Source organism: Periophthalmus magnuspinnatus, chromosome 23, assembly GCF_009829125.3.
Source record: "Periophthalmus magnuspinnatus isolate fPerMag1 chromosome 23, fPerMag1.2.pri, whole genome shotgun sequence".
Lineage (NCBI taxonomy): Eukaryota > Metazoa > Chordata > Actinopteri > Gobiiformes > Gobiidae > Periophthalmus > Periophthalmus magnuspinnatus.
This window is the reverse complement of record NC_047148.1, coordinates 16,811,437-16,832,750: the sequence shown is the minus strand read 5'-3', so window position 1 is coordinate 16,832,750 and position 21,314 is coordinate 16,811,437. Positions and strand designations below refer to the sequence as shown.

At 38.8% G+C, this 21,314-nt stretch overlaps 2 protein-coding genes across 2 annotated transcripts; one reads left to right on the top strand and one right to left on the bottom strand.

Moving 5' to 3' along the window:
• The first annotated feature begins 160 nt into the window (after positions 1-160).
• actr1b (actin related protein 1B) lies at positions 161-4,681 on the top strand. The gene is made up of 11 exons (XM_033989058.2): positions 161-378; positions 1,106-1,170; positions 1,276-1,351; positions 1,593-1,718; positions 1,796-1,920; positions 2,357-2,573; positions 2,642-2,734; positions 2,817-2,991; positions 3,093-3,154; positions 3,296-3,336; positions 3,422-4,681. The coding sequence occupies exons 1-11, from the start codon at positions 331-333 to the stop codon at positions 3,522-3,524; spliced, it is 1,131 nt and encodes a 376-aa protein (XP_033844949.1). The 5' UTR covers positions 161-330; the 3' UTR covers positions 3,525-4,681.
• Positions 4,682-5,904: 1,223 nt separating this feature from the next.
• Positions 5,905-18,946, bottom strand: npy8ar (neuropeptide Y receptor Y8a). The gene is made up of 6 exons (XM_033989057.2): positions 18,666-18,946; positions 10,451-10,516; positions 8,766-9,355; positions 7,186-7,427; positions 6,659-6,805; positions 5,905-6,481 (listed from the first exon to the last, which is right to left on the bottom strand). Exons 3-6 carry the CDS (start codon positions 9,072-9,074, stop codon positions 6,031-6,033), a joined length of 1,149 nt encoding a protein of 382 aa, XP_033844948.1. The 5' UTR covers positions 9,075-9,355; positions 10,451-10,516; positions 18,666-18,946; the 3' UTR covers positions 5,905-6,030.
• Between the last annotated feature and the right edge of the window lie 2,368 nt (positions 18,947-21,314).

Here is a 21,314-nt window from a genome sequence, read left to right as displayed (position 1 = left end):
ACAAACTTCAGTAAAATAGTCATTAAAAAAATAAACAAAAACACATTTTAATAGCAGCGGTGACTTTTCTAAAGTGCCTAACATAGGTCTGACATTTGTTAATATGATTGGCTAAAATACACGCCACTCAATTATTGACCAATCACAGCACTGTTGTGGTAGAGGGGCGGGGCTTCCTCCCGAGCCACTCAGCGCGGTGGATCGTCGACAGCGTCGAGGCTGCTGCTCTTTGCACAGTGACAGGGCGTTATCTTTACATGATTAAAATACAAAACGAGCAAAAATACACTCGTAGGCCGGTAGAAAGCGTCCTTTACCACTCTATCCGTAATGGATTCCTATGACATTTTAGCTAACCAGCCGGTTGTTATTGATAATGTAAGTATGGTGATGTCATTCATCCACACCCTACTGAGGCCGATGTCTGTCCATGCTAGCAAATATCTAGCTTGCGTAGCTATTGTGTTATGGATGGCAATACTTGTTTTATTATCTCGGGCATGTAGAATAACCTTATGTCTGCTGCATGGGGCAATAGCATTTTTCTCTAATTTGCTATTTCTGTATCGTGTGTCTATTTGTGTTGAGTTGAAGAAAGTATGCAGAAATCCAGCCTCAATACTGAAGCTAACACTGAAGCTAACAGTTTCAACCGGTCAACTTTGCTTGTAGCTTCACATCACTTCCATGTTTCATATGAGGATATAGTTGTGTTTTTAATTATAGACTTTCAGTTTAATGCACTTAATGTTAACTTTGCCATTGCCCTAACCATATCAGTAGAAAGATCAAAACAAAGCGGAGTATTTTGTTTTTTTATGACCCACCCGTTTGGGTTTGATGATCTGGATAGTCCAGCCAAACAGATGCAGCATATACATTGTTTTTTTCATTCAGAAATGTCTAAGCTGTTAAGTGTTTGTGAAATACTCTCATAAGACAGTTATTGAAGCTGAACTCAGGGCTGGTGACTGCTGGTGGCCTTAGGCTGTGTCTCATGACCTCCCCTTTTTGTACAACACAACTCAGAGAATGAACCTATTATAGATCTTCATTTAGTTTATATTCCCAGATTATGGTTTTAGTGATTGTCTGTCTTTTGTAGGGTTCTGGAGTTATTAAGGCTGGTTTTGCAGGTGACCAGATTCCCAAATACTGTTTTCCTAATTAGTAAGTCTCACTCTCATTCTTGATGCCAAAACTTTATAATATATGTAGATTAAATTTATATCCTTATTCCATGCTAATATGTACTTATTTATTTACGTTTTCCAGTGTGGGACGGCCAAAGCATGTACGTGTGATGGCAGGAGCACTGGAGGGTGATCTCTTCATTGGACCCAAGGCAGAGGTACCAAGATTAAATTCATAAGAGATAAAAGTGCACAAATTAAATGAACAAATCAAAGAAAGTCTGAATTAGATCAAATTAAATTTTTTTTTTTTTTGCTGAAACCTGTGCATTTTAAAAATGAAGGTTATTTAGGCCCTCTGCTGTCCCAAACTTTACAATTGTTGCATTGGTTTCAGGGCTGTCAAAGTAAAACTGCTAATGACACCCATTTCTTTTTAAATGTATGTAATCCTTGCAGGAACACAGAGGCTTATTGTCAGTACGATATCCAATGGAGCATGGCATTGTAAAAGACTGGAATGATATGGAGCGGATCTGGCAGTATGTGTACTCCAAGGAGCAACTGCAGACTTTCTCTGAGGAGGTGAGTTAATTTTTTCTTTGCTAATTAATTTAGATTGTCATTGAGCATAGTTAACAACTGTTGTATTTGTCTTTTAGCACCCTGTTCTGCTGACTGAAGCCCCACTCAATCCCAGTGTTAACAGAGAGAAGGCAGCGGAGGTGTTCTTCGAAACCTTTAATGTTCCTGCTCTCTTTATCTCCATGCAAGCAGTACTTAGCCTGTAAGAAACTTACTAATCATGAAACATTAGTTTTGCTTAGTGTCAACAATTTCACCAGCATTTTTCTAACACTTCTTATGCAAAATATATATTACTTTCTGGCTACTGATTGGTGCTTATGCTTAGTTTGTGTTTCACAATGTGTAATCTGTGATCATGACTTTGGCTTCATCATTTCTGTACATTTTCTAGTATGATATGACTATAGCAAAATTTCTCTTTTAATTTTTCCCTTCTGTTTTTTATTACAATACATTTAGTGCGGTATTATTAACTGGGGGGTAAATTATAGAAAACTTGTAGACAACTATACAACTGACCCTATTCAGCCCTATCTACTTAATCAATGCCCAGTGCTTTTCATTTAAGAGAGGTGATTGAGACACTGGAGACAACATTTAAATGCACAAACTGAAAAATGCTTTGTCTTCCACAGATATGCCACAGGCCGCACTACTGGTGTTGTATTGGACTCTGGGGATGGAGTGACACATGTTGTGCCCATTTATGAGGGTTTTGCCATCCCTCACTCAATCATGAGAGTTGATATTGCTGGAAGAGATGTTTCACGATACCTGCGCTTGCTCTTGCGTAAAGAGGGCTACAACTTCAACACTTCTGCAGAGTTTGAAGTTGTCCGCACCATCAAAGAGGTAATGATATCATATTTCTATACACTATTCTAAACTGACTAATATTAATTATGGTTTTATATGCACAGAGGGCCTGCTATCTATCTCTGAATCCGCAGAAGGATGAGACTTTAGAAACAGAGAAGGCACAATATGTGCTGCCTGATGGAAGCACTTTAAATGTAAGTCTGATTTGATTATTGAACATTGTCATCTGTCATGCCACTTCATTATTGTAACTTTATATATGAACCTTATTTGTAGATTGGTCCCGCTCGGTTTAGAGCTCCAGAACTGCTGTTTAGGCCTGACCTTATAGGCGATGAAAGCTCAGGCATTCATGAGGTGTTGGCTTATGCCATCCAAAAATCTGACATGGACCTCAGACGAACACTCTTCTCCAACATAGTATTATGTGGAGGATCCACACTCATCAAAGGTTAGTGTGTGGAAAAATATTAATTTATGCTGTTGTGGGCAATAGGGTGGAAATGGGAATGTTATTATAAATTTGTACCTGTTTTGTAATCTCTATTTTAGGTTTTGGGGAAAGATTGCTAACTGAAGTCAAGAAGCTTGCACCAAAAGATGTAAAGATTAAGGTAGGTAATGGGGGTTTTGCTTTCATGTCTTATTGATTTTTTTTTCCCGACAAGCACTGTGAACACCATAAGATTTGTGATTAATTTCAGCAATTTAAAGAGATGAACATAAATAACCTTTTTTTTTTTTTTTTTAAATAGATCTCTGCTCCTCAAGAGAGGCTTTACTCCACATGGATTGGGTAAGAGAAGGTTTATGTCCATTCAAATTAGTATTCATAGAGTTATCAGTTGTATAATCATGTTGTATGTATTATTCACTTTTAGTGGATCTATTCTGGCATCTTTGGATACCTTTAAAAAGATGTGGGTGTCAAAACGGGAATACGAAGAAGACAAAGCACGTGCCATTCACAGGAAGACTTTCTAGACTCCAAGAACTACCCCCCCAAAATTCTGATATCATGCCGCCGGAGACTCCCATTTATTGCACTTGTCATCTCGGGGTACCATCTTTTATGAGCCTAGCAGTATTCCAACTACTGTTGGCTCATGTTTTACCTCAAATCCCTTTTTTTCATTCGGCTGTGTCTGTCCTGTTCCAGCTTGATGGTAGGACCATCCCAAATATACTAAAAAGGGCCATGAAGGTAACTCAGAGGTCATGGCGTTGTGGACGCTTGTTAAAGAATATAGCATACTTGGTCCACTTAAAAATATTGGTGTTGATATTTTGCCTTCAGGACTTCACAATGTGTAGAGATTTTTTTTTTTTTTTTTTTTTTTTTTTTTTTGCTACTGTTAGTCCATTCCAGTCCGAAAATGTTTTAGTTTGCCTTTGTACTCTGACAGGGAGTTACTAGTTAAAATATAAAGTTTTAAGTAATATTGCTCTGGTAAGTGATTAACCATTGTACTATATCAGATCCAAATTGCACATGCATCATTGGTTAAAAGAGAACATCAGTAACTGTAAATGCACTTCAGCGCCCTTACCAACACATTCTTTCATTAAAATCACCCATCTGTCCTTAGTATTTGTTAGGGTTTGTGTACCTTCATGTCATCTTTTGATAAAGGCCTTTTCAATCCACCAAAGGATCTGATGATTATTGTTTACAGCGACACAACTGAGATGTTGCACACATTTGTGCAATTCCCAATTGGTATTTAAAAGCTATTTATCATCTTCTTTTTTGTTTAGCATGTTGTAATATTTGTCTACAGACAAGCTGACCCTGACTGTAAAAATGTGGTCACATAAATCCAAGTGACTGAGATAACTTTTTGTACAACTTCCTCCCGTCTCTATTTCCAAATCTGTATTGTATGAGTACAATGAGAGTGGCAGAAGAGGGGTCCTGACCTTGCCTCCTGGGATCTGCCTTATTCCAGTGTTGGCACTGGACTGTCCATGTCTGCTTCTCGGTTGTTCATAGTCATATGCCTCATATACAGTGGAATGCTTCTGAACCACAGCCACTACCAGACAGCCTAGGGTGAATTGAAGACTACAAATGTACAAAACAGTTTATTCAAGTGTTTGCTTTTCTTAAATTCAATATAATAAATAAGTTAATGGCTAATGCTTGGGTCCTTGGATGTTATTTTGCACATACAGACGCTTATGATGTAAAATGTCTTCCCTAAAATAAATAGTACACAAACCTAAATAAATGATCAAAACCCAGTCAACTCCAAAGACAATCGTAACCACCAGAGGTCAGTGTAACTTCAAAAATGCAGAAACCTATTTTTATTTTGTAAGCGGTTGAGTAAATTATTGGTCAGTGTCTATAAATGGTAAATAACCTTCAAAGCAAATTTCATATGTAACCTTTGGATACAAATCTGAGTCAGATTCATATCTTTATTTCACCTCAGCTGCTCTCCCCACAGCCTGACGATGTTTATGGAAAACACTCGGAAGACACACTGATCATCCTACGTTTCCCAGTATCTTTCAAAAAACACTTTCCACAATTTCAAGTTTCAAAGTCTGACACGTTTGAAAGTGCCATAAACAAACCTGTTTTTTTCAAGTGATGTTAATATTATCAGGTAGTATTTACAAATACAGTACACAGCAGTGGACATTGGAAAAAAATAGCATACAGAAGTTTTTCAAACACATCTTTATTTTTCCACATTTACTGACATGGGAACAGTAAAGAATAAAGCCACACAAAATATTAAATATGACAGTACAACAAATGTAAAAACAAAGGTGGCAAGTATATTTAAAACAATGTTAAGTCTCTTCAGTGTAGATCCCACTTGATCTGACTACTGCTGTCATATACACTAAGTCCACAGGATTGAGCATTCACTTTGATCCCATATAGAGACAGTAAGGCTGATTGGTGCCTTTAAAATAATGAATTTCATTTTTATGATACTGACAACTCGGCCATTGAAATAGACAATTCTTTTCTGGTAACATCTGGGTACAGTAGCTGTAGCACTTTCTGTTCTACATATATTTACATTCACTTTATGTTTTAAAACAAAGTTCATCCTTAAATCTTTGGCCCTTCCATGCTACAATATACCCTACCTGTTCTTGTATTAATAGCTATGTAAACATATAAATGTCTACATGAGTTTTTAAAATGTTAATAAAGATAGTGACAGAAAATGACTCAGGCCTCAGGTACCACAGTTGTTCATGCTTTTCAACACTGACCATTAACAGTTGTAGAGGTCTGTATGTTTCAGGACACTGTTTTCTAGTGTTCTGAATGGTACTGGAGTCATTGTAGATTTATATGGATGGTAAAGTTTAAATATTTTTATTTTATTTTAGTGTCAGTTACCTGATGAATTAAAGCATTCTGGGTACACCATGGTGTACCCAGAATGCCGAGGTGTCCTTGGGCATGACCTTAAGGCGCCATTTTCCATATCATCCATGACCTCTGTTAACAACAATCCTCCTATGTGTCAGTTGTCATTGATTTGGACAGTGTGACTGTGCTGATCTCAGGCCTGGCAGACAGCACACACACTGAGCCCATTCTGTTTAGTGAGGTGGCTTTAGTGATACCTTCACTGGCCACAGTGGACAGGGGAAAACTTTCATAACTTTCTACAGTTCTGTTGCCACACTGGCACCGTTGTAGTGTGGACTTGAATTCCCTTTGGAAGTTGCTGTTGAGGAAGCCATACACCACAGGGTTGATGCAGGTGGAGGCCATAGCCATCAGGTGGCAGGCAGAGAAGACTGTATCATGTTGACAGTCCGGCAGAGCCTGGTGATGCCAGTCAAATAGAGTGTTGAAGACATTGAGAGGCAGCCAGCACAAAGCAAAGGCAACCACAATGGCTACCAGCATGACATTTATTCTCTGGGCCCCTTGGGTTCTCCTGCTGCGCTCCAAGATGTCTCTGGAAAAAAAGTGGGACCCCCATTGTTTGACAATCACAAACAAATATCACACTGCACCTAGGGCGACAATGCTTAATAGGAAAACATCTAAGTCCTTTGTAGTACTAAAATCATAAGACAAGAGCAGCATAAAACAGAAATAAGAATGTTGTTATATGAGTTGTTAGAAAATTAACCTGCGTCGCCTCAAGCGAAGGAAGATTCGGAGGTAGCACAGAAGAACCAGCAGCAGGGGAAGACAGTACTGGAAAAGCAGCAGCGATGTTGTGTAAGCGAGACGATGTTTGTCTGATGGCCACAGCTCCATGCAAATAAGATGGTCCCTTTAGCAAGAAATGAGATGCAACATATGTTCAGTCTTTTGATGTAAGTATAAAATGCAACCATTGAAAACTATTGAAATAGTTGTGTGTACTGCTGTTCAGATGCAATGGCTTCCACTCACAACATTGCCCGATCCAATTTACATTAACATGCATGCACTACATGTCCATCTGGGCCAAGCAAGGTTTGTGAGCATTATGAATTCAAACTCTCATATCTGATAAATCCAGCAATTGTAGGTTGTTGTTGTTTCTTTTTCAAAGTGATTTGGATATACTAAAATATAATTTAATCATCCTGCTCTCGCTGATGCCTAAATGAACAGCTGCCGTGCGTGGTGGATGCAGTTGCGTGCAGGTTGGTACTTCTCTGTGAGAACCTGAAAGGGTTGCTGGGGAGGCTGATGTTTTGAAAGGGATCATTAGTGAGGATGTTGAAGGAGAGGAAGGGCAGAGAGATGAAACAGGCCACGAGCCAGGTCAGTCCCACAGCCAAGTATGAGTGTCCAGCAGCAGGGGACCAGCCCGTGGGGTGCAGAATCAGCTGGTGCCTCTCCAGAGCGATCAGCACCAGTGAGAAGATAGACACTGTCACTGACATGCACTGGACAAAGGGAGTCACCTTGAACAGGGGAAATACAAGCACAGAGCTGCTTATAATGGAACAAGTGGAAATAGTACTGTTCATAAACTAATAATCTACAACCCCATTCCAATAAAGTTGAAACGTTGTGTAAAACTTTAAAAAATACAGGATACAATGATTTGCAATGATTTTCAACCTGTATTGAAATGAATAAACTACAAAGACATGATACTTAATGTTTAAACCGATAAACTTTATTGTTTTTATGCAAATATTCACTAATTTTAAATTTGATGCCTGCATCACGTTCCAATAAAGCTGAGACAGGGGCAACAAAAGAATGTGAAAGTTGAGGAATGCTTAAAATACACCAGTGTGGAACATTCCACAGGTGAACAAGTTAACTGAAAACAGGTGATTGTCATTGGATATAAAAGGAGCATCCCCAAAGGATTCAGTCATTCACAAGCAAGGACGAGGTTCACCACTTTGTGAACAATTGCGTGAGCAAATAGTTCAACAGTCTAAGAACAACGTTTCTCAACGTACAATTGCAAGGAATTCATCATTTACCATAATATCATCAAAAGATTCAGAGAATCTGGAGAAATCTCTGCAAGTAAGCACCAAGGCCAAAAACCAACCACTGAATACCCGTGACCTTCGATCCCTCATGTGGTACTGTATTAAAAACAAATATGAATGTGTGAAGGATATTACCACATGGGCTCAGGAACACTTCAGGAAAACATTGTCAGTTAACACAGTTCATCGCTATATCTTCACGTGCAAGTTAAAACTGTACCATGCAAAGAGAAAATCATATATCAACAACACCCAGAAATGGTGGCCAGCTTTTCTGGCCCCGACGAGTCCATATTTCAAATTATTTTTGGAAATCATGGATGTCGTGTCCTGCGGTCAAAGAGGAAAAGGACCATCCAGATTGTTATCAGCGCAAGCAGCATCTGTGATGGTCTGGGGCTGTGTTGCAATGCAATGTTGCATTGTACTCTGTATTTTTTAAAGTTTTACACAGTGTCCCAACTTCATTGGAATTGTTTATATATATATATATATATATATATATATATATATATATATATATATATATATATATATATATATATATATATATATATACACACATACATATATAGTGGCTGCGTGACAACCCATTTACTTACAATCAACATCATTTGTGTGTGATGTTTGACGGCCAGTTTGTTGTGGTTCTGGGACACCTTAACCCTTTTACGGTACTCGTGCTTGTATCTACAGTCACTCAGCCCAGTCTAAACCTTGTGTCGGTCGTGTTATTTATATGGTCCCCTGTGAAGCTCAATGTGGTTGTGCTTGTGTTGATGCACTGACCTTGCACAGCGCCTCTCCCAGGACCCAGCGATCCATCAGGGTGTAGATGACCGTGACTGGCAGGCACACTACACACATGAGGATGTCAGAGCATGACAGGTTGGCAATTAAGATGTTGGTGACATTACGTAACTCCTGTTGCCGAGCAATGATGAACACCAATCCTGCATTGCCTAGCAACCCAACAGCTATGACTGTGCTGTATGCCACAATCAAAAAAGTGGCCCCACCCACTGAGGGTGGGCACTGGCTGGGATCTGTCCAATCAGAGAGTCCCCAGAAAGTGAGCAGTCCACTTTTATTAGACATGCCACAGAAGGATGTGGAAACTGTGAGTATTATATCTGAAGATTCAGGGCAACTAATTCCCTGAAAATGTAGGCAAAACTACTTAAATGTAAGTGATCAGTTCCCAGTGGGTAAATGGACAAACAACTATTTTCAATTTAAATACAGTTTTAAAGATATGCCTTATGCAAACTTTGGCATGGGAAATGCAAGTGGGGAGAGTAATCTGTCAAAATTAGATGCTGTCCTCTTTTTGCTCCATTGTTGACCTCCAAGCAGATCAACACATTACCACTGTTTCCCTGTGAATGATACAAAACAGAACAAATGTGAGACAGGCGGTGGTCATCTCAACAGCCAAAAGATGGTTTCCTTGATGTTCTAGAGTTTGTTGCTCTAATTTCAGATTGAGGGGCATCCTATTCATGGGTTTCACAGTAATGAAAACATAGCACCAATGCCCTAGCATCGCACTTAACAATGAACAGTTGAACAACACAAGTCAAAAATGGGATCAGAAAGCTAAATGTATATAACTGGAATGGATATTGTTTGTTTTATCAAATGATCCATAATGTTGAACCTCATCATTATTTGTTTGGGACTGGCTCCACAAACTTGTCATAATATTCATATTGAGTATAGTCTTTTCAATTGACAACAATCACATCTTTGGTGATAAATAATAGTTTCACTTTTGTATATTCTTGCTGACCTAGAAGGTGTTAAACCTTGTGCCAGTTTTCATGTGGCTAAGCCCAGTGATTACAGAGATAATAACTACAAACCAGGACTAAACATCAGCATTTGGGGTTTCTAACTGATGATAGGCCCATTGACACATAGCAATTAACAATTTAAAACAAAATATTATATCTTCTGGATATGTCACATATAACAGAATGCTGAAAGCCATGAATAGGTTACATGCACATGACATCTAAACATTATTCTGGATAGTGAGCGGAGTTTAATTAGGCTTGACTGCCTATTGCCAAGGGTTGTTAACTCACTCTGATCTGCTTCACTTTGAAGCAACACATGGCATAATATTCATTTGGAAAAAAAGGCTTTGAACATACTTAATCACATATTTATCTTTTTTAAATACATACTTGTGTTACCTGAGAATAAATGCATATGTTCATAAGGTGCTTTACAAAATTTAAACCTAAAGGCATACATCGGTTTTTGATTTGTGAATGAGTCACATTTCAATTGTTTTACATGTACACAGTGACTAAGGCAGGCTCTCTGTATGCCTTACAGTTTCTTACATAATATTCAACAGCATATGGTAATAAAGTGATGCAATTCACTCAAATACATACTGTAATTTAGTTTATTTTAGTTTAAATGTATAGTAATCTTAATACTCCAAATCGTTCACAGTGTACCTTAGAGTGCTTCTGCTGCAAACATTGCATCATAATGGGCCATCCAGCATCCAACTGTGTTCCAACCTGTTAAAAAAGAAAAAGTATTTATTTTTAATAAAATGCATTAAACAATTCTGGACTAAACCAGGACTAAACCTAAAGCTGCACTACAATAGCTCTAATTTCATCTTCTACAGACCCAACTGTGGCATTAACAGATCTGGATATTGCAAACACATAGACGCTGCTTTTGGGTTGCAGGAATCTCAACCTCCCTTCAAAAAATGTAAAGGATTTCAAATATTCGTCATCAAAAACTCAAAAAGCTCTTGTTTTACAAAATTCTGACAATATGTTGTAAAAAAAAAAATGTAATTTGCACTTGAAAAGTTAGACTCATTTCACCAATTTAAGATATTTAAGATTTTATTACCAATCTTTACTAATTTTATTACCAATCTTTAGTTTTCCTAATTTTGGTGAAGTTTATAATTTTTCTTAGACTAACAAAATAAATGGCAACACATTTATTTTGTTTAAACAGAATGCCTCCCTTGGGTGAAATTGCCTGTGTCATTTTACATGTTGATGACAAAGGTAGAGGGATTCTGTTTTAGCCCTACTTCTTTTTATACTTTTCTTCTCAACTTTTTTCCCCACAAACTGCCACTTAACTGATGCTATGATAAGTATGATAAATATGTACCACACAGGTACTATCCCACCACACCAAGTAATGATTAGATGACATGAAAACCATATGCACTTTAAGTGTTTAAACAAAGTTTCATTCCTATTGTCATATGGTCAGTGCAAACTAAATAGTGGCCATTGCTGTGGACAATAACTTAGACTTTTATTTAGTGGAAAAAAATAAATAAATAAATAAATAAATAAATAAAATAATAACAACAACAACAACAACAACAACAACAACAATAATAATAATAATAATAATAATAATAATAATAATAATAATAATAATAATAATAATAATAATAATTATTATTATTATTATTATTATTATTATTATTATGGCTGATTTTTCTTGTTTTGTCTGATTTTTCCTGTTCTTTGATTTTCCTGTTTGTTTTTGTGTGTAGGCAGCACGGTGGCTGAGTGACTCATGTCTCACAGCAAGAAGGTTTGGTTCGATCCCCGGGTCACCCAGGCCTTTCTGTGTGGAGTTTTTCATGTTTCTCCCCATGTCTGGATGGGTTTCCTCCGGGTACTCCGGTTTCCCCCATCAACCAAAACGCCCTTCGAGACAACTGTTGTTGTAATTTTGGGTGTTACAAAAATAAAATGAATTGAATTGAATTGAATAGCACCTCAATATGTGCTAAAAAGTCTGCTGTGTCAAGCCAAGTCTACATCATAAAGAAGGCTCCAAGAGACATGCTTTCTAAGAAAGCTAAGCATAACCAACAACCTATCATCAGGATACTATCTGCTCCTTTGCCCATAGAAGAGCAGAGGGAGAGCTGCCAGAGACATTCAAAATGACCTCAAGCTGACCAATGGTGAGTGTGTTTGACCAGAAACGGACTTCATGTGGGTGCTCACTGTCCGGGCTTATGAAGGTCGATTTGAATTTGGCATAAAATACTAAAGTGTCATCTTTCCTGGGCACTGTGTTTTTTTACAGATCAGAGCAGGTTCTTCCTGAGCCAAAGTGTAAGCTGTGGAGATCATTATTGTCAACCCCCTGGGAGAGTTTGTGTATGTATATTCAGGGCTATAGGCAGGAGAGTACAACTACAAACTTTGGTTTACAGTGGGTTCCTCTTGATGCAACATAAGGTGGAGGAGATCCAGAACAGTATACTTTGTCCCATAAAGATTCTCTGCATTATAAAGCCAAACCACTCAGCAACATTTTGAGCTGATGTGATGAAATTTCATTACAGTGGTCCAGGTTGCCACACTGGTTGTCACTTTGTATTTGGGGTCTTTTTATCGACATTTTTAATTTTCATCAAACAAAGTTTCCATATCAGTATACATTTCCAATATGAATTAAATCCCCTTTAAAATCTGAAGTGTTTTCATAGCCTTTCCTTGCTTTTATGCAAAGAGCACATTATCATATGCAGCTATTTTATACATTTGTACACCAGCTTTTGTGTGTTGATTTCTTGCAGTGTTGTGTTCTTCTTCAGCTGCAGTAATTCTCCATCTGCAGTGTTGCCTCTTTAAAATCCAATACAAATGCTATGGTGGATGAAATTGCTTGCAAATTGCAACCATAAGTGACCTACATTTCCACAGAGCCTGAGAGCCACCTTCTCATACAGATACAATCAATAGTGCATTTTTGTGTGCCTCCAATAATAATATGTCTTGACCTCATCCTAGTGCTGTGTTTGTGCCATGATACTAATAGTATATTTTCATATTGTATGTGTGACTGTATGTGCATGTGTGTTTGTTTGTAATTAATCCAGCGCTGTCTATAGTGTGGGGCTTTAGTATGTAGTTATTGTATGGCCCCTGTCCTACTACATTACGATTTTGAATTGTTCCTTTCTAAATTCCAAATTATAACTTTTAAGTTTGGAGAGTCCATGAGCCTCCTCTTCTCTCTTTTCTTGTAGATTTAATGTAGTTAAATACTGTCGTTGCTGAATATTATTGTATGTATGAGAAAGTGAGTGAAAGAAGGTAGTAAGTAATTTAATAAAATTGTATATTTTTAATATTTCATGTCTTTGTCACATCATACTAACAGGGTTAGCTTTTATACAAGAAATACTTACCTGTTTCCTTTGGGGTGGCGTTGTTGGACAAGCACCTATGGTTACATCTATGGTTGGGGCTAGTGAGCAAAATTGTAGCCTTTAACTATTTTTTAGGACCTTCTGCTCCTGTCCCACAACATATGGATTCTTTTTCATAGTAGTTTTACAAATTCTAACACTGAACCTCAGATACATGTCAACTGAAAGTGTTCCCTTCTTTCCTTGGCACAGCACCCAAGTTTTACTGTGTGGATGGGCTCCAGAGCCGATGACAGAACATGGACGACGGTTTAGAACTCTACGAAAGGCCCTCTATCCTCTATTATGGCTGTTTTGAGTCCACTTTTAGAGCAACATTTGTGTAATACATACAAACACATCATCATGCTGCTGTGGACATAGATACAAATTTTGCCTTTTTTTTTTTTTTTTTTTTTGGTTAGAGCTTAAATAAATCAGCCTTTGAATAAGACATAAAGAAATCCTGTACAATTCATCAAAATACAAGAATGGAAGGTTTGGTGCATGCAGGTGCTACTTTAAGGGGTGATCCTTATTCCACTGTGTGAGGAAGATGTATTTTGAGAACACTGCCTTTGAAGTTACAATGTCCCATATAACTATGGCTGCAATTTCCTGCAGATTAGATGAGTTTGTTGTTTCTTCATTAAAGCTTGTATGTTTAATATAAACTTTGATAAAATAATAATAGGAGCATGTATTGGAATAATGTAATTAAAATTAGACTTTCATATACAAATACAAAATATGCAGTAGGGCAGAACAACAGTGCAAAACTATCAGTGCAAAGAGATTAACTGTAGTTGTGTAAAGTGACAGGGAGAGGGGCAGAAACTATTCTTGTGATGAGAGGTTCTGGCCTGAATGGACTGTAGCTTTTCTGCGGGAAGTGGTTCAGAGGTGTCGAGGATGAGAATGGTCAGCTATGATCCAACCTGCTCACCCCCAAGTCCTGGAAACAACAGTGGTCCTGGCGTCCCACACATCTGGCAACTTGACTTTCCTCAGCTGCTGCAGGAAATACATTCTCTGCGACTTTGAGCTCCAGTTGTTGTCACTGCACCAGGTCACATAACATATATGAAGGTGCTGCTGTTGTGTACAGAGAGAAGGGCAGGGGAGAGAGTACACAGCCTCGTGGAGACCCTAGTTCCAGTGTTCCACAGATGCACACACTGACTCTGGTCCATCAGTGATCTACCTGTAGGTGGAGTTGGGCACATTGAGCAGTGATAGCTTGTCCTGGAGAAGAGCAGGGGGGATGGTGTTGAATGCAGAGCTGGACACTCTATTTACTGTATCAACCTTTCCCTCTGCTGCTTTTCCTTTTATGACTAATGCATTGCCAGACATTGCATGTGTGCTACTAAGTCATTGCATTACATAATTCCCTTGCCACATTGTCCATTCAGTGAAATTTAGTGTCTATTACTCCACACAATAGCACAGCACTGAGGATGAGAGGCGAGAGAAGAGTTGAGCTCTGGCAAAAAAATAGAAAATGCAAAGGAGGATGCACATAGGATGCTAGTACATAATAGAGGAGATGCCTGTTTGGCTGGTTGGTGTGGTTGTCATATTGATGCAGATGGCATGTTCACTTGAATCTGTTTGAGTCACAGTAGTGGTGCTGGACAGAGAGAGCAGATCATGCATATCAAACTAAAATCTTCTGTATTGGATGGACAGAGATCGCAGCTGGCTGAAGGCAGGTCTACCAGAAATTAATTAGACACTTGTAACAACAATCCCCACCTCCTGATGCCAAGTTTCTTGAGCTGCAGTCTTTACTAAACACGATCCACACTCAACCTCCTATTGTGTGGGGTCTTTTACAAAGATAATTGTAATTTTGCCTCTCATAAATGTCATTGCATTGTCAATTATAACATTATTCTGAGTCTTTATTTAAGAAAGTGATAAGTGTGACGATAAGTGTGAATGTAATAATGTAAATTCTAACTTCCACCAGCAATTCAGCCCTGCGTGGATATATATATATAGTTAGTTATATTTACCCGTTATAGTTACCCTCAAAGTAATTGCGTTAGTAACTACATTACTGTGTGAAGAAAGAGACTACTTACCAGATAAAGTAAAGTTATAAACAAAATCCTAAAAAATACACTCCAGCTGTTTTTCAAGTAAAAACAATTTGTATTCAGCCTTATTTGTCCTGCATATCATCAAATGCACCCAGAGCAAGGATTATAAACTATTTTCATCCATAAAGCTCAAAATCTCTGAAACAAACTCACAGCTGTTAAATCAAAACAATGCAAAGCAAACTGCTGTCCCCTTTAAGCAGCAAACTGTGACCAAACAGCATTTACTAAACGCACTGATATCACAACATTACAAACATGTGCACACCATATGACAGAGCCTGAACACTTGTAAAACCAGGTAAACCACCAAACAGGTATAGCTGCACTTACACTAAGCAGCATAAACAGAGGGGTGTGTCCACTATCACGCTGACGTGTTCACGTCTTTTTAGCGATCTGCAAACTCCAAACACATGTGTCACTCCCGCTGTAGTCGTCTGTTTGTATTCCCATCACAAAGAGTCACCAAACAACGATGTGCATCCATAAAATCCACAAGATATATTTCCTCACGTGTGCTGAAAACCGCGAGTATTCGACCGCTTGCCAGAGCTAAACCAATGAAATGGCAAGAAAGTCTTTACGGCCGTGTAGTGCTGCTTCTGATTGGTCACCTTTACATTCTCTGTTTTAGCCAACCATTGTCTCTAATCCCTTGTCTCAGTCTTACTTACTTCCCAAAACAAAGGAAACATTTTGTAACTCCTCTGAATGAGATGAGAGTGGAGTCTGATCTGTTACCACTGCTGAGACAGTTACTATAACAGTGTTACAGCAGAGGAAAGAGTCATAAGTTAGATTACTCACCACTGGTAAAAAAACAAAAAAACGCCATTACTAATGCCATTATACTTAAGTGGCGTGCAGTAAGAGTAAATAAATGCAGTACTAGGAACAGCAGAGGTAGAGAATAATGATTCATCTCCTACTTTGCCTGGTCATTTGAGGCATTATGAGTGAATAAGGTAAAATCACTGAGGCTGTGATCTGTGGATACAGAGCACTGAAGACCACTGTGAGTTGTGAAATCAGGCTGAGTGGTTTGATTTGGTTGGAAAATGATTTGCTATTGACCTGTAAGGTTGCACACAGCGTCTAATTTGGACTGAAAGCAATAGTTATTGATTTTCAGCACTCAAGGGAGAAGCAGGATGTGCTCCAAATACACAAAGACACCACTGATATAGCAGTTATTACACATGACAATTTATAACTATCTATTTCTTTCCACAAATCACTCAAGTGGGAGGCCAGCATGATTTGTATTGCATCAAGTTATGGATTTGAAATGTAAAGGTGTAGATAAACATTGCTCCTTGCTACATGTTTGTATATATAGAATATTTTTTCTTCAAGATATCATTTACATAGAGGCCAGAGTAAACAAACGTCAAACCCTTCTACAACTGAACTAAAACATTTCATCAAAGCGCCAAGGATAGTCCACTGTCCACCTATTCAGGAGGCCATCTGCATGAAGAGCAAAGATGCTTCAACATTTACAGTTCAAGTGGGTAAATGACACTTTTAATTCACATTTTATGGCCTACCTATATAAGCACAAGTTGAAACATATAAGTTGAGAGTTTATTAATAAAATTGTGAACGTTAACGTCATTTTGAAATGGCAAGCTCCTTAACATGAGTGAGTGAAGCCCAGCAGGCACATGACTCACTCTGGCAGTTTCTCTCCCACTGAGAGCTGTTTGTGCTTGATGCCAGTATTATAATCGAACCAGAGTCCAGCTCTTGTACTGTCTGTTTCCACACAGTTTTTTTAAGGATTGTATTAAAGTACGTACAAGTAAGAACTACAAATATTATTAAGTAATGCTACTACTACTATTACTAGCCTACTACTGCATCCCAGTTTAATTTTGCAGGGGGCGCTGGAGAGACATTTTTAAAGATATAAGTTTAATTCACATATCAATCTTCAGGTCATCAAAACACAAACACTACATTGGGTCCATCTCTGACAATGTCTGCAAATGTTACAAGGATTTATATGCTTTCAAAATGGCCGCTTCGTTAACCAACTGTCGTGACCACGTCCTGAGACTTATATCCCTTAGATATGCCCTGATAATGCCGCCTCAGTTTGGAGTCCATTGGATTAAAACCCTAGGAAAAGTTCGCTAAAGTATGAGGTCTAGATTTTGGACTTCTCAAGTTTGAAACAATATGGCCGACGTCCTGAGTGGTTTAGGGCGGGGGGCATAATATACTTTTTTGTCTGTCTCAGGATGCTCTATATACCTGCTCAGTTTTATGTAAATTTAATTTGAGTTGACCTGATTTTTTTTTTGTCTCTCTCATGTAAGATTTCTTTGGCGGATAATAATAATAATAATAATAATAATAATAATAATAATAATAATAATAATAATAATTATTATTATTATTATTATTATTATTATTATTATTATTATTATTATTATTGTTATTATTATTATTATTATTATTATTATTATTATTATTATTATTATTTATTCAATTTTTTTTACGCTTCAATATGGCCGACCTCCTGTAGGATTTAGGGCGGGGCCATAATATCATTTTTTACCTGACATGACCTACTTTTTTATGTTTCATCTGAGTAAGGTGACATTTTTCCTGGCCTGGCTCCCATTGCAACAATGTAAATTGATTTTTGAGGTGGCGCTACTGAGCCTTCAATATATATATATATATATATATATATATATATATATATATATATATATATATATATTCCTCGGGGTTTTCACTTAAAATTACTGATCTCAAATTTCAAATTTTAGACTTTATTGATTTTGCGATTTTCCTCAAAACTGTGCAAATACAGTAGTGCTGTCGCACATTTGTGCTCGGGCCCTAATCATGGGGGCACCCGTCATTTCTGCCAAAACATCTACCTGAGGAAACTACCGCTCAACCAACAATCAGATCCTGTTCCGGATCAAATATAAATGTGCAGGTTAGTCAAACCTGGAATTGGTCAAATGTCCTCCAAGAAATATCATACTAGAAACATTCACCCATTCAATACCCCAGTTTTGTGTTTGCTGGGAAGACATTGTAGCCCAAGTGTGTTTCTATGAAAAATAGTTCTAACTCTGCAACGTAGCCTGTCCAAGGCTACAGCAATGCGAGCATTAGCTTATTGTAGTTTTCATTTTCCATTAAACCAGCCTCACAGCCTATTAAAAGACATTTATTTACAAGTTACTAAAACCGAGCTGTTTGTGGCACCATCCACTGAGAATACAGGCTTTAGTGGGCTGCTCCACTTGAATGAATTCCATTAGACATTCTGACAGTGGTGAGTGTGATAAAGACGCTGCTGCTGTGCGTAATGGTCAGAGATGAGCGGTCACTCACCTGTGGTGCGTCTGGCGGCGGCTCAGGATCCACGCTCCGAGGACTGAGGACGAGTCGACAACTGTAGCGACCAGCTCGTTCCCAGAGCACTTGAGTGGGTGAGAGGAGAGAGAGAGGGGAACAGCGTGCACACCTCACTGCGCGGTGCAAAATGTGCGACAGACGACTGAGTGACGAAGATCTGTGTAGTACGGAAGGGTAGAACTGACAAACGTGGACGAAGTATTTTTACAGGCTTTTTCGTTATGACGAGCAAGTATTAAGTTAAAACAGAGCATATTTTCGTTGAAACGTAATCATTACAGGTTATGAGGACTTCCATATATCCATATATCCATATATCCAATGCAGTGACTAGGGGCAAGTCACTTTAAGCATGTCTGAGTGCGCAGTCTGTATGATCTGTCAATGCACCGTGAAGATCAGAGCCAAGTGCTTATCATTCAGCTAATGTTTAATGACAGGATAGATATGACACTCCTTCTCCACTGACTTGTAGGCATAGGCCTACTGTTATAAGCTCTGGGCCTGCCTTTTAGGCTGTCAATGCGCCTGGAGACCAGAGCGCACATCCAGGCAGTGCATCCAGAGCGGGTCTGTCTGTGCGTAACCAACGGCACACGTACACCTGTACAGGCTCTGGGCTGTTGTGTTGTGTGCACCTTACCCAGTGGTTGGCGGATTAAAGGGTGATCTGCGCACGCACATCTGTGCTGGTGCTGCATACAGTAACCAACCGCATTTCTTCTGTTTGGAGCGCGCTTATGTGCCTAGACACTCCATTCTCAAGATGTCCCATACTGCCACATATCCCTTCCCGGCTTCCTCCCGTTTCCGAAGAGCATTTGTGCCTTCACCCGCATGGAGATGTGCAGGCAATGCCATGCCTGAACAATGATCCTAAGAGGCCACTGCCCCAAAGAGGACCTGTAGCTGTGTCCAGACTCCAGCGCTTATTCTATTAGCCATGTCCCTTCTTCTCTAACACCTCCAGGCTGTGTGTGGGCACCATAGTTGCTTGTTCCTGAATTCAGGTGTGCTGGACGTACGCACCCTGCAGTGCCCCTACTCCCTGCCCTCCGCAGAACAGCTGAACATTTCTGGAGCCCAAACTGCTCCAACCCCGCGTATCAGAAACATGCTGCTTTTTAGCTCGGCAGGGAATCAATGGCTATTAACTGCAGCTCTGGATCTGCACACCATGAATGATTTTGGGACCAGCTTTTTCTTGAAGCCCAAAAGATAAAGCAGATCGGAGTGTCCAGGCACACAGGCGTGCTCCGGACTGTTCCAAATGCACCAATGCGGGATAAACACAGATGTGTGCATGGATCAAGTATTTGAACTATATGTCATGCTTGGTGCTGCCAACCATTGGGCACATTGACACGCCCAACAGCTCAACCCAGAGCCTGTAACAGTGTATGTTTGCATTTGGTTATGGACAGACAGACGCGCTCTGGATGTGCGCTCTAGTCTCCAGGCGCATTGGCACGTCTAAAAGGCAGGCCCAGAGCTTATTACAGTAGGTTTATGTCTACAAGTCGGTGGAGTGCCATGCAGTCTATCCTGTCAATAAACATAAGCGAAATAATAAGTGCTTGACTCATCTTCCACTGTGCATTGACAGATCAAACAGATTGCGCACTCAGACCTGCTGAAAGTGACTTGTTTCTAGCCATTCCATTGGATATGAGCTTAATATGTTCATAAAACGAGAAACTGATGTTGTTAAAACGTAAGACTGAAGTCTTTAAAACTTGTAATTATTACGTAAAAAAAAAAAAAAAAAGAATCTAATTTTACTTTAATGCTTTTTTGTAATAATGAAAAAGCTGATAAAAACGTTTAATTCACATTTGTCAGTTATATGTTGCCGTATTATAGAAGAAATGGACACTTACCCTGACACAGCCTCAGACAACTGAGCACACAACGTTTATGGTGTTTATTGTGGCAAGAGAGTGGCACCTTCCCCAGAGGTTCAACTAGACTATATTACAATAAACATTGTAACATCTTCAATCCGCTTCAGGTGGCTACTATGAAATAAATAGAAATGCACAGATTTTGCCACAAATAAACATTAAAGTAACATTGGCTAATCACAGTAGTCAATGTTCAGACCAGTGTCACTTGTAAGTTTAACCCAAGCACTAAAATCTACCATTCAGCTGTATATATGCTGTGTCATTAACTGAGTTCTGACTTATAAATTAAAAGGTTTATTTAGGCTATAACGCAAATATTTGACAAAAAAAAAAACACAACAACAAACAAACAAAGGCCAAGAAAAATGACCAATAAGCTGCATTCCATCTAACGATCAATTACTGATAGTTAAATGCTCACTGGTCCTATTGTGAGTTTGTTCTTAATTCGATTGTCACACAAGTTTGTAAGTTCATTTAGGTGAAATGTTGGGATTGATATCACATGATGGGTAACTGTAGCTCAATTGAGTGTTTGTCCACTGATCCAAATGTGGGCAGTTCATATTCTGCTCTTGACATAAACATCATTGATTGAGTGATTCCATAGGCTGGCGGTGCGATTCAAGCTCAAGCTTGGGCAAGGCACTTAACCCACCTTGACCCCAGTGTCTGCATACCCTGGGGTATGAGTGAATGGGTGAGTGGGTCCTTAATG